The 12,180-nt window shown below is 39.3% G+C and overlaps 1 protein-coding gene across 1 annotated transcript in view; it reads right to left on the bottom strand.

Annotated features, from left to right (window-relative positions):
- Positions 1 to 9,449: 9,449 nt before the first annotated feature.
- The window catches only part of MND1 (meiotic nuclear divisions 1), a 41,285-nt gene continuing 38,554 nt past the window's right edge, over positions 9,450 to 12,180 (bottom strand). The window contains exons 7-8 of the mRNA XM_036382468.1: positions 11,309 to 11,353; positions 9,450 to 9,694 (exon numbers count right to left, since the gene is read on the bottom strand). Coding sequence (XP_036238361.1) covers positions 9,588 to 9,694; positions 11,309 to 11,353 — 152 coding nt within the window. The 3' untranslated portion in view covers positions 9,450 to 9,587. The remainder of the gene's footprint in view (positions 9,695 to 11,308; positions 11,354 to 12,180) is intronic.

Raw genomic sequence — 12,180 nt, 5'->3', positions numbered from 1 at the left:
TTTAATCCATCTGGTAGGGAAGAGACCTGAGACTAACTTAAAAAGATTTTTAGGCGCCCAGTGATTTCAGTAGAACTTGGTCTCCTGAAAAGCTCTGAAGAGACACAGATGCCCAAATGCCTCCTGTGGCATTTAGCACAGCTATACTCTGAACCCCCAGGGATGTCCAGGCAGATGTTGAAAAATGCTCAATAACCTGCCTGGGGGCCAGGAACAAAAGATGCTGTGTTGTGCTTAAAGCATGCCAGTTGAGAAAACTGGCTTAAAGCTTCAGTTGAGAAACTGCACTGTGGGGTAAAGATCTTTCCCTAAGTTTGCAGGTAAGACAGAGGTATAAGTAAAATGTAATTAATTTCAAGAAAAAAAAATAGCAAGACTTGTTTATGGCGATCATAGAAAGATATATTCAGGCTGGTCCCTTCCATAGGCCAGGCTGCAATGCAACTGTACTTTGGGTGGCATTTGACTGAAGCACATTTTCCACAAAAGCTATTCAGTCTCAAAGCCACCTGATGCTGCAGAGGCTACCTTTCCCCACATCAAGCTAAAGCTAACGCTAAAGCTGCCTCTTGTGTCTCATTTTGACACCAACAGCTGTTCCTGCAGCAAGACATTACAGCACATGCAGAGTTCAAGACTTGTTTGCAGTCTCTGCATGACTGATCTCTGAGCAATCACTAGTTTTCCTCAAGAGAAGCTCCACACTAGCACAGATCACTGGGCTCTGCCTTGGCATCCAGGGCTCTGGCTGAAAGGCATCCTGAGGCCGAGCTGAGAAAACAAGTCAGCAATAAAATGGGAAAGGTGAGAAGCTCGATATCCAGCAGCATCCTGCATTACACAGCCTCTCAGACCTGCTGCAGAGAGCACTCCAGCAAAGTTATTCTGTTTTCATAAAAATCAGGTGCAATTCAAGAAGCTTTGGCCAGAAGGTTAAGATAGAAGCCACATGCCAAGGAATTCTGGAGCACAAACGTCACAGATTTTTATCTCTGAAGCAGAAGTAATGGTTTAAACTCAAAAGGCAGAAAGGAGCGGAAGAAGGAAATTGTAGGGGTGAAACCATGAGCACACTTGGTGGAGGTGCACAGAGATAAGAATCCCGATTCCCTAGAGGCAAACAGGGCTCTGCAAAAAGGGAATTTTACTGAGCAGAGGATGCCTAAAAAGGAAATGATTTTCCTCCTTTTCATCAACAGAAAGATTGTTCCAGCGACAGAGTTACCATGGAAACCAATTTTGAGAATAACAAGAAAGCATTTATGGTACAGAGCTTATTTTAAAGGATGGTGAACCATCAGCATCCCATTCCCCTAACTGAACCGATAACCTGACCAGATGACCCACAGAACTAAAACAACACATTTTAAAGTAGCACGGAATGGCAATGCTAAATGTAACAGTCACAGCTCCCTATTGTTGTGCTGCTATGACCTTCAAAGCTATGAATATGGGGCTCAAAAGCTTCTCCCAGGACACAGCTTTAGCCAGGCTGAGTGGCACTGCATCTCTCAGCATGCAAAAACCAGAGACAGGTGAGCACCTCTGTTCAAGGTAGTTCATGCAGGCTGTCATTTTCTTCTGTCATTCAGTTCTACTACGAACGAACAGGCTGAAAATTCAATTGTCAAATTCAAGGGACACATGGGACTGATTGAATCTAGGAGGGCAGCACTCCTGATGCCTTTACAGTCACAGATTTTGCTTATTCCTGTGGCTGTCACACAGACAGGGCAAACTGAGAAATGCATGCTATCCAAGGTAGGGGAGGGAGGAAGGACCTCTAGTTTCTTTCTCTTGTTAAAATTGACTTCAGAGTAAAAGTCATGAGGCTTTTTCCTCCTACTCATCTTCAGTCTTTGGTCTGCTTTGCATTTACTTTATATTTTACTTTTATTGTTTCTCCTTGCACTATGAAGGCTGAGGGATAGAAGGCTGGCCACAGACTTGAAAAGATAATAAATGAACGTGAGCTCTAAAATAAAGGGAATAAGGTTCTACTGGCACTGCCACAAATATTTTTCATGCAAGGCTATCAGGAGCTTTCCAGCTTCCCAGATAGGAGGCTGTTCTCTGCACCCAAGCAGCCAAGGAGCAGTATCTCTGCTCACAGCCACCCACAGCACTGGAGAACAACCTCGCAGCCCCAACTCCTGGGCCAGCCTCTAACGGCTCAAGCCCAAGATAAGATGACACCTGTCAGGTGGAGCGAAGACAAGAGGCAAAGCCCAGGCTTGATGAGAAAATACATTCACTTAATCAGATCTAGATGCTTTCTGAAGTACTCAGAAATCAAGCAAGCTGAAAGGACTTCAATGCAGAAATGTTTCTTTTTCAAGAACACAGAACCTTCTGAGCAGAACCATTCTCTGCTGCCTTCCTGGCAAAACTTCTTTAATTTTGGTAAAAGCTAAGGCCACATGTCCCACTATCACTGCTGTTGTTCATACAAGAGGTGACAGAACTGTGCAATTAGTATTGGCATGGTGTATGAAACTAAAGCCTCTGAAATATGTTACCTTGGAAAAAAAATTACATGATAAAGCAGACAGCTTGACATCAAAGGATTTCTTTCAGTAACTCCATAATACACCTGCAAGCCTGGTTCTCTGAATTTTTTTAAACTAAACTGTAAATTATTGCTCTCACTATTGCATACCAGTTTATGATGCAAAAGCACTTATATTAGAGTATGACTATTCTCCACTCACTTGCCAAGATAAGCATTTGTTAGGGTAAATTTGTCAAAAATAAAGCTGTCTAGAAGGGCAGAGAGGGGAACTGCCATCAAAGGTGGATCTAAGCATAGATCTTACTTGTGCTTTTTAAGCAGTGAACTCTCCTCCCTCTGGCCCTACTTCAGCATGGGGACACACTAGGCAATAACAGTAACAATAAAAAGCAAAAAAAACCTTGCAAAAAGTCATTGCTATTGTTTTTTCTATCTGCTCCCTATCAAAAGCTGGGGAGTTGGTATAGAAAATCAAGTCAGGAATCAATGCTTTTCATTTATGGTTTTCTGATTTGGGAAGTTGGTTCAAACCAGAGGTCAGACAATGCCCACTCTGTTGGCTCAAGACTGATGAGGGAAAAGTCTAAAAAGAACCAAAAAATTTGACATTAAATTCCCTTTTTTTCATTTCCCCATGTTCCTATCCAGTTATCAGTCAAATTTGCATAGCAGTAAAGGCTATTTAACAGAAAATTCTCTTAGTTCCAGTATAAGCATTGAAGAAAGAATAAGCATGAAAACACACAACCCCAAAATGCAGATTTTCAATCATGCCTACTTGAAAGAGTGAAGACATATTTCCTACGCAGACATGAATGGTTCTCTTAGGTTTGTACAATCTTGTAATGATTTAAACAGTTTATGACAAAGAAAGGGCTCCTAGATTTTTTTTTTTAGAACACAAAGCTTCAACAATGTGATATCCAATTTTGAACCTAACATTGGAAATTCTGAAGTTTTGATTGTGAATCTCTTTTCCTTTTTACTAGCCCCAATCTAAGGTAACTTCTATAAACACCTTGAAAATACCAGAAAAAGATGATGGATTACAAAGATGGATTTGAAGCTGCTTTGTTCAATGCTTTGTTTGAAAAAAAATTACTCATTTGCTGAGCCTCTGGATGGTAGTTACACCAAAAATGGAACCCATCATCCAGGCTTCTTGCCTTTCACCAGATGATACAGAGACTGGTGTTCTGGAGCACTGAGTATAACCTTCTTCAGTGTTATTTTTTACACATCCTTTTCAGACAGGTACAGCATCAATGGCCACAGAAGTAACAAACAGGTCTGCTGCAGAGCCTTGATTTTGGTTTTTTTAATCACTGATCTCAGGAGCTGACTGACTTTTTAAAACCTAGGGAAGAGGATATTGCCTAGTAATATTTCAGGAGAAAAAAAAGCCCACAGAAGAATATAGCTTATTATGATGATTAATTAGTGTCCATGCAAAAAAATTAATCAAAAAGCATTTCTGCCACTGGGAGTATGTCTTTGACCAAGTACACCATAACAACGAAAAAAAAATCTGATTAAATAGGTAATTAATTTTTCTGAGAAAGTGAAAACAAAATATGAAAATTTGACTTTTTATCTTCCTTCAAAAATCCTCCAGAATGACAGGATCAGCCAGAAGCATTGTTTTGCATGGCTAGTAATGATAATGCAAGAAAGCATGTGATTGACTTTTTTACTCCCCTTTTTTTCTTAGCAGGGAGGGAGAGAATACATAACCAAAAATGACAACTTTTTTTTTTTTTTTTTGCATCTCAACATAAAATTCCCATCTCCAGAATGCCATTGAGGTGCAGTCTGAAGGAAGGCGACATGATCAAAAGTGTCCAGGTAGAGTGGGAATCCCTGTAAGACATGGCTTCAGTATGCAGCCTTCTCAGGCCTTTTTCAGTTCAAACATAACCTCTTCCATCACTGGCTTTCTCTAGAAGTCATAATTTTAAACAGCTTCTCCTTTTGAGCTTCAGCAGCAGTGCAGCAGAAGTTCATCATCTCACTTGAAAAAAGGTGCCCCTTGAATGGGTTACAGGATTTACTTCAGCACTGGTTGCCAGACCAGTAAAGTTTTTTTGAAACAAAAGGATGGAGTATATTTTAAAATTAAGTTTTTCATATGGAAAGGCTCATCTTTTCTCTGAATAACTTGGGATTTCATCAAATATTGGAAACGGAAAATTGCCCAGCAGGTTTTGCTTAAAAACTGTTCTTTATAAATACTTCAGCAGGAACTTTTTTTTGTAAGGAAAATTTTTCTAACTAGGTTAGGTACGACCATCACACAGCATAAAAACTGTTCATTCATTTGTGAGGTGTTATAGAAGAGTCTGAAGTGACACTGAGAAGTTCAGTGGTGCTTGTAGTGGTGTTCACAGATCTTTCTGCTCCCTGGTCTCCTTGACACGCAACCTTCTGTGCATACAGTTTAAAGAGACAAGTCTAACGCAAAGATAGATGCTTCCCTTCCCGTATGCCCGTGCACTGGAAGGTGTGTGTGCTGACAGCAGTGTCAGCAGGAGGAGGAGTAAGACAGACAGCCATCTGTACAGACGGCAGTACTTCGCTTGTTCAGCCTACGTGGTTGCCACAAGCAGATCTAAAAGGGAAATGACAGTGGAGGGGTGGAAAATGCAAATGGGACAAGGAGAAAAAGAAACTGAAGAGAAAGGCTATCCTTGCTGTGGAGGCAGACTCCTTGTGCACAAGAATATTTACACAGGAACTGTGTCTAGCTGGCGTTACCTGCTGCCATCATGGAAGAACCCAGTCACACATGTGACACCAAGGATTAGCCAAGGACATAATTTGTTTAAGTCACCTGTTCCTTCCCACTGAAAGGATGCACACACCATCTCATCTCAGCCCCAGCAATGATGCCAGACCCTCATATAATATTCCATCACCATCTTTGACATCTTTCCTTCCTCCTCCCACCTCCAGCATGCTCTACCCCTTCTCAGAGTTCCAAAAGTGGTAGGTGGGAAAGGGAAAGCCTGTATTTATCAGGCAGGCAGCCAAACAGAAGAGATAAATTGTGAGCTTGTACCAGGGCCCCTCAGAGTAAACTTAGCTGAAATCACTGGGTAAGTTAAGAACAACAGGAGGGAAAGGAGAAGATGTATGACAGAAAAGTATGATCATACAAACCTCACCTCTAAAAGAAACATGGAGATAAGCACCAACCAGATCACCTGACTGGTGGAAATATGCCTGGGTGACAGAAGAACTCTCTAAGGAGCTCTTGCATTGAAGTTCTTAGTCGCCATCACAAACTACAAACTGGGTTTCTCTTCCCCTCATTGTCCCAAGAAGTTTCAGTTCCACCTCTGTCACGTGACTACAGCATCACTGTGCCATTTGTGTCAGAGCCCGGATTTTCCCTTTTCGTACACCCCCAAACAGCAATGACATTTTACATGATGCATTAATGAAAGGCTTAGCAACCGACTCGTGTCAAAACCTAAACCTTTGTGACTGTTAACATTTAACACTCTGCAAGTGCCATAAAGGGAGTCCTAGAGCTGATGTCTGGTGTTGTACGGAGCATGTGGATGGCAAGATAAAAGACAAGGAAGAACGGAATGTTTCAGGGCAGAAACAATCAGCAACCTTCTTTAAATAATTAAGGTTTCTCAGTAGATCAGGTAGACATAAATATTTTCTCCTGCATCTCTCTTACTTCACAGCGGCCAATCAACATGAGTCCCAAAGAGCAGGCCTACCCAACACCTCAGCCTAGTACTGCAAAGATAATCTCCTCATGAGATTTTGAAAAGCTGGACCTGATACTGTTCCTGGTGGTGTTCAGAGCAACAGACTCTGCTAAAAACAGGTTTGATTTTCACCCATTGCACTAGTAACTGCTTTTATTATAAACCTGAATTGTAGTAAGGGCCTCACCTACTGGCTTAGCTATAACAGTTGAAAACATTTACCTTACATGGGCAAAAAACCCTATAGGGCACAAGAAATAAAGAGAAAAGAGGAAGACATACATAAAATAGCTGTGACATAACCACAAGAGTAACAGTAGAAGTAAGCACTTAAAACTTCACTGTTTTCTTGTTAGATTCTTTAGAAATATTTCAGGTTCTATCCCAAGAAAACTGAAAATACAAATTGGGACAAAAAATCAGCCTAAGTGTTTTAATTTTTGCTACAGGCTAATAGCAAAAAATTTCTCAGAAAGAAAATAATTTTAACTGCTACTGACTTTTAACTCAGCAGAAGACCAAAGTCCCAGCTTCTCCTAAAAACAAGTGAACACACACCTCAAACCACACAATCCAACATAGTTTCATATTGTGGGATTTAGTAGTCTGCTGCATATTTTTTTAAGAAGAAAAGCTTCCAAAAGTGAGCAGATGCAGCAGGCTCAAAGTATCTTGGAATATACAAGATACAAAAATTGTCTCTTTTTCTCTCAGAAAGGATGTGTCTTTGCTTTTCCTCTTGAAATTCACCTATGCTAAAAATCCAGAATCATAAAACAGAAGCACAAAATCAATCTATTCCACTAGAGGAGTAAGAATCAGTTTCTTGTAATGCATCACATCTTCCATTCTTCTCTTTAGCTGAGAAATTTCTGTTCTGACTGTTCTAAAATTGTGTCCTTACAGAAGCAGACAAATTCTCCCTCCAGGTTTGCTAACCAACACCAGAAGACAGAACAAAAAATAAAGTGCAATGGTATGTCTACGTCTGTTCTGTACCTATATAACAAACCCAAAACTCTAGAGAAAATTACATTGCTGTTCAAATCCCTGCAATTGAACTACCTAAGTTTTGTGTTCAAAGCATAATGGCTGGGTTTGATATTTTTAAAGCCAGGTCATTCCAGCTGACTGTAATATCTCTGGGCAAATCTACCTCAAGTATAGTTATTTAGATGGTATTTATTATACTTAAAGGTTTTTCTACAATCCACAATGCTCTTACCCTGCAGACAGGAAGCCACAATATTGCAGCTAAACTTACATAGCTGGTCATCTTCGTTTCCCTCTTGAATTTGGAAAGTAGCCAAACAGTGAAGTCAGTAAGAGACCCTTATCCCCACATGTACCAGAGGAAGTTTTGGTGCACAAGCTGCTACAGACCATATATTATTACCTTGAGGCTCCCTGACAAGTAGAAGGTCAGCCACATGAAAGTGATTCTAACAGGCAAAAACCAACAGTAAGTTAATGTGCTCAATGCTCCTTCATACAAACAAGCCTTTTGAGACATCATCATCTCTACTGCATAGCAGTTATGTGCTCTTGAACACAGATGTGCCAAGGAGCTTCTCAAACCGGAAGGAGCTTCTCTGTTAGGTGGTACAGAATAGTCACTCCAAATGTTTAGCATAACCAAAAAAAAGATTTACTTGAGAGAGTTCTCCTACAAAGAACCAAAAAAGCCTGCCTCTTTACTGTTTCACAGCACAAAATCCAAGAGCAACCCAACCACCCAAGCTACAGGTGCATCAGTAGTTCAGTTTGGCACCGCAGGGAGCTCTGCTGCACAGCACCCCCTTCCTGGGGCAAAAGCCAGGCCTGCTCAGGAACTCTCCAACACTCAGCTCTGCACCACCTACTTCCCTTACACCTTTACCAGTCAGCAGCTGTACTCAAGGTTCAGTATTGGTCATATTAAAAATAAAGTCCTTCCAAACACATAAAAGGAATATTAGGAATAAAGTCCTTCCAAACTCATAAAACCATTGAAATTTTAAGCTTAATGAAATCTTCCTATGTGCCAGGCATCCCATACATTTTCCTTAGGCAATGGACAGCTTGCTATGCTATCTCTCTGAGAGGAAATCTTCCACCTGTTATCTTCCCAGTAACTTTGCTGTCCTCATAGACATGAGATGACAATAGCCAGGGGCATACCTGAAATCCTTGCATTTTAACATGTGCTGAACTGCTAGGAAACTTTTTAATTGGAAAGGTCACAGGAGACAGATTTCTGGGAACATTTCCAGATAAATGCCACATTTCAGCAATGCTCTCTCATCAGATGTTACATAAAAGGTGGACAGACACTTTTCAGTGATAGTTTGCAGCAGGCCCACCTACCTCCTGAAGGTAAAGCTTAAATCCTCCAGAGCTGTACAGCACAAATTCCATCTTGCAATCCACAGTTGTGGAACACCAGTCTCCACTGTCCACCTCTCTTGCTGCAGCAATGACCTGATCAGAACTAGAAACCAGAAGCTGATACAAAGTGAGGTGCTTCAGAAACTTCACCAAAAAAAATGAGGTGCTCGTCATCTGTTATTGTTTTGGCTGGCTGCGCTTTTAACCTGAAATTGAAAAATGTGCATAAACCCAAAAATGCTCAGTTTTTAACAGTAAATTGAATTCAGTCTCTCACATCCCAGATAAACATCCTATATCTTGGTGCACAGTGGTGTGAAGGGATGGGTGCTCTTTGCTCCCCCTTCTATGCAGATACACCCTTGACCAGATCAGCTTTCTCAGTGTCAAATCCAAACAGATTCAGCTCTGTTGCACTAGTATTTTGCAACAACAAATACAATGTTGTCACTAAACTTACAAGCAGTTCTAGCAACCAAAACAATAAAAAATTACCAGAAACCAGTCCTCAGCCTTTCTACTGACCTCCCTACTGTCCCACTGTTTTCCCTTAATGGATTATGCCTCTTTTCTATTTCATTGGTGAGACGAGGGAAAAATTCATTCTACTCCATATTGCTCCCACTTATTCCCACTCCAAAGCCTTCAACATGTTTAAACATAAATCCTTGGAGCTTCTAGCTCTTAGGACTTATCACTTCCAGTTAAGCAAAGGAAGAGTTAAATCCAGTCTCAAGACTCTGTAGTAATTATTCCCTATAACCTCTGTCCATGCTAAGCCTGTCTCACAGAAGATGCCATGAGATTTACTATCTACAGAATACAAGAAAAAAAAGGGCAACAAATATTTTTAGTATTTTATTAACCTTAACAAAACCAGCAAATTAAAGGGTGGCCACCTTTTTTGGAGAGGATTCACATTTTAATGGCAGCTATGAATATATAACAAGCTATGTACAACTATGTCAGCCATCAACTGAACACTAATCAATGTAATCCAAATCTTCTGGGATTCCAAAACCTTTATCTATTTTGCTCTCTTCAAATCCAAATTTACGCTTGGCCCAGGACTTTATTGAAAAGATGTTATCTGTAAACAGAATGAAAAACATTCATTTTGAGTATTTAGGAAAGCATGAATTTTAGTCTCGGCTACAACAAAATCCTTCCATTTGCAGTATCTCTTGTCTGTATGAAAAAGGTACATATTGGGGAACATCATTATCAAGTAGATTTAGAACAGAAAACATGAGGCTTTTGTTAATAACCTCCAAAAGAGAGGAAATCATTTACTTAGCACCGAATAAAAATATGTTATCTTTATCTTTTCTTGCTCCTCTTTTACAAGGAGACTGAAAGCTACGATTACAGTAAGCCTGCTATAGTGATGAGGTAAGTGTGAGTATGCATAGTAAGTATTTTATAGGTCCTTCTTCAACTAGACACCTACTATGTGACTGTCTACAGCTATAAAAATTGGATTTAAATTTACCATAAGGTCCTTTCTAGTCCTGCCTGTTTGTTCAGACACTATTTTTTCAAAGTTAAAAAAAAGACATTCAAGAAGCTTTATTTTAGTCAGGACTTCTCTTTTTAGCATCACATTACTTTAACATATACATCAATTTAACATAATTTTTCACTGCAGCATTTACTGAAACTTATTACGTCATTTTTAACACCCATAAATTGCAGCATTCCTTAAGAGAGGAAGTGTTCACTGTCTCTGCACAGCTTACAGATATTTTTTCTTTTCTTTAACCATCACACATTTGGTTTTAAAACTGTCTCTTCAAAAGAAAAATATGCTGCAGCATATAACCAAATTGTCTAATTAAATAGCAAAGTACTTCTACAGGCTGAGGCACAGTTCCTTTACCTAATTTGAAGCCTTGAGAACAGCCTTGTCACCAACAGCAGAAAGGCCTGACAACTCTCAGAATACATGATTTTATTTCCCCATATGCAGTAAACAACCCAGGTATAAAATAGTCCAAAGACTAAGACAATGATATCCTGCTGCACTTGGCACAACCAATGATAGCAAGCAGTCCATGAGTAGGAGATCTATTCTAGACAAAAAATGATAAAAAATATTCTAAATAATTTTAAAAAACCATAAGGACATATAAATTGTTTGCTTTGAAAAATGGGAATGAATACAGCAAAGCTAAGCAACAACAGAAAATTGAGTTAAACTTCCATATGAATATCATTACAGTAGCATTCCTTAAAACTATGCATTTTACCTGTCAAAACTGATCAATTAGTTTGAGAAATACCTACTTTGTATCAGCATCCTTCACATGGTGGCAGCAATAAGATTCCACAAAACATTCTACTCTTTAGAAAGAAACGAACATTCAGAATAGAATTAAACTATCTGAATACCTGGGCATCACCATTTCCAGTCTCTATTGATTTCCTCATCTTAAGAGATTTTAACTTATCCAAGGAAACAAGTTGCAGGATTTAACACAGTGTAAAGACAGCATCAGAAGAACAAATCTGTTATGGCATATGAAGTATATTCAGTAACAAAACTGAGAAGATGTATTCTTTTTGTTGAATCATAATAGTTTTATAAGTAAAATAAATTTCTCTGTTTTGTAAGCAAGGACTGTCCTATGTCAAATTCTAATCAAATTTAAAGGTCTTTTACTGAAATTGCTCTAGTGTGAAGCTGTGTCACTGCAATACACACCAGTCCATCTGTTGGCTGCCTCCTTGGCCACTTGGTTTGTTTGGCCTGAAACAGAGAAAAACACCAACAACAATAAAAGCATACATCACAGTAAAATCATCACATAGTTTCAAGGCACAGAAACTAAATTTTTACTGATGTTATTTTTATGGAACCACACAATGTAAGGAAGTTATTCTACTGCTTGCAAACACTTGTTTTACACTTCTAAGGTTCCAGCAAGCACAAAGCTAGGTTAAAGAAAGAGGAGTAAAGAGCATAGAAGATAACATATGAACTACTATAAATTTTAAAAGCGTATTTTAAAATAAAATAACCCTAGTTTGGCTTGCCTAGGGGCTTAATTGTCTTCACCAAGATTTGAACTAGATACATGGCCTGAAGATATCAGAGGCAACAGAGATGGAAAATATTTCATAATCCTCTCTATACATAAGTAAACCATCACATGGGTATGCATGAGTCTACACAGATAATGAGAGTGACAAGGCAGCAGTCTATCATATCAATCCAAAAGTTTATCATATAGCTCTGGAATGTCTCCACGGCTTTGAGAACCCCTCAACGAAATTAAGACAAAATAATGTTTCTGGCAATTAAACTTGGCTTATGTCCCTTAACACCATTCCAGAACTAAACACATAATATTAAATTACCATTACTACAAGCAGGTTTTGTATAGTTTCCATGAGACAAAATAACCAAGAAGAATTCCTCTTGGATCACCTTGCTCCCATTAAAGTAAGTACTGAATCGAATTAAGCAGGTTAGGCAGTAACGTGGGAATTTATCAGAATCATTCTGGTTCTCACGCCTACATGTAACTTAAGTTATTCCCAGTCAGTCTTGTCAGTACTTGCATAATACTCATT

Source organism: Molothrus ater, chromosome 4 (genome assembly GCF_012460135.2).
Source record: "Molothrus ater isolate BHLD 08-10-18 breed brown headed cowbird chromosome 4, BPBGC_Mater_1.1, whole genome shotgun sequence".
NCBI lineage: Eukaryota > Metazoa > Chordata > Aves > Passeriformes > Icteridae > Molothrus > Molothrus ater.
Note: the sequence above shows the minus strand (reverse complement) of the source record. Positions and strands in the feature narration are given on the sequence as shown.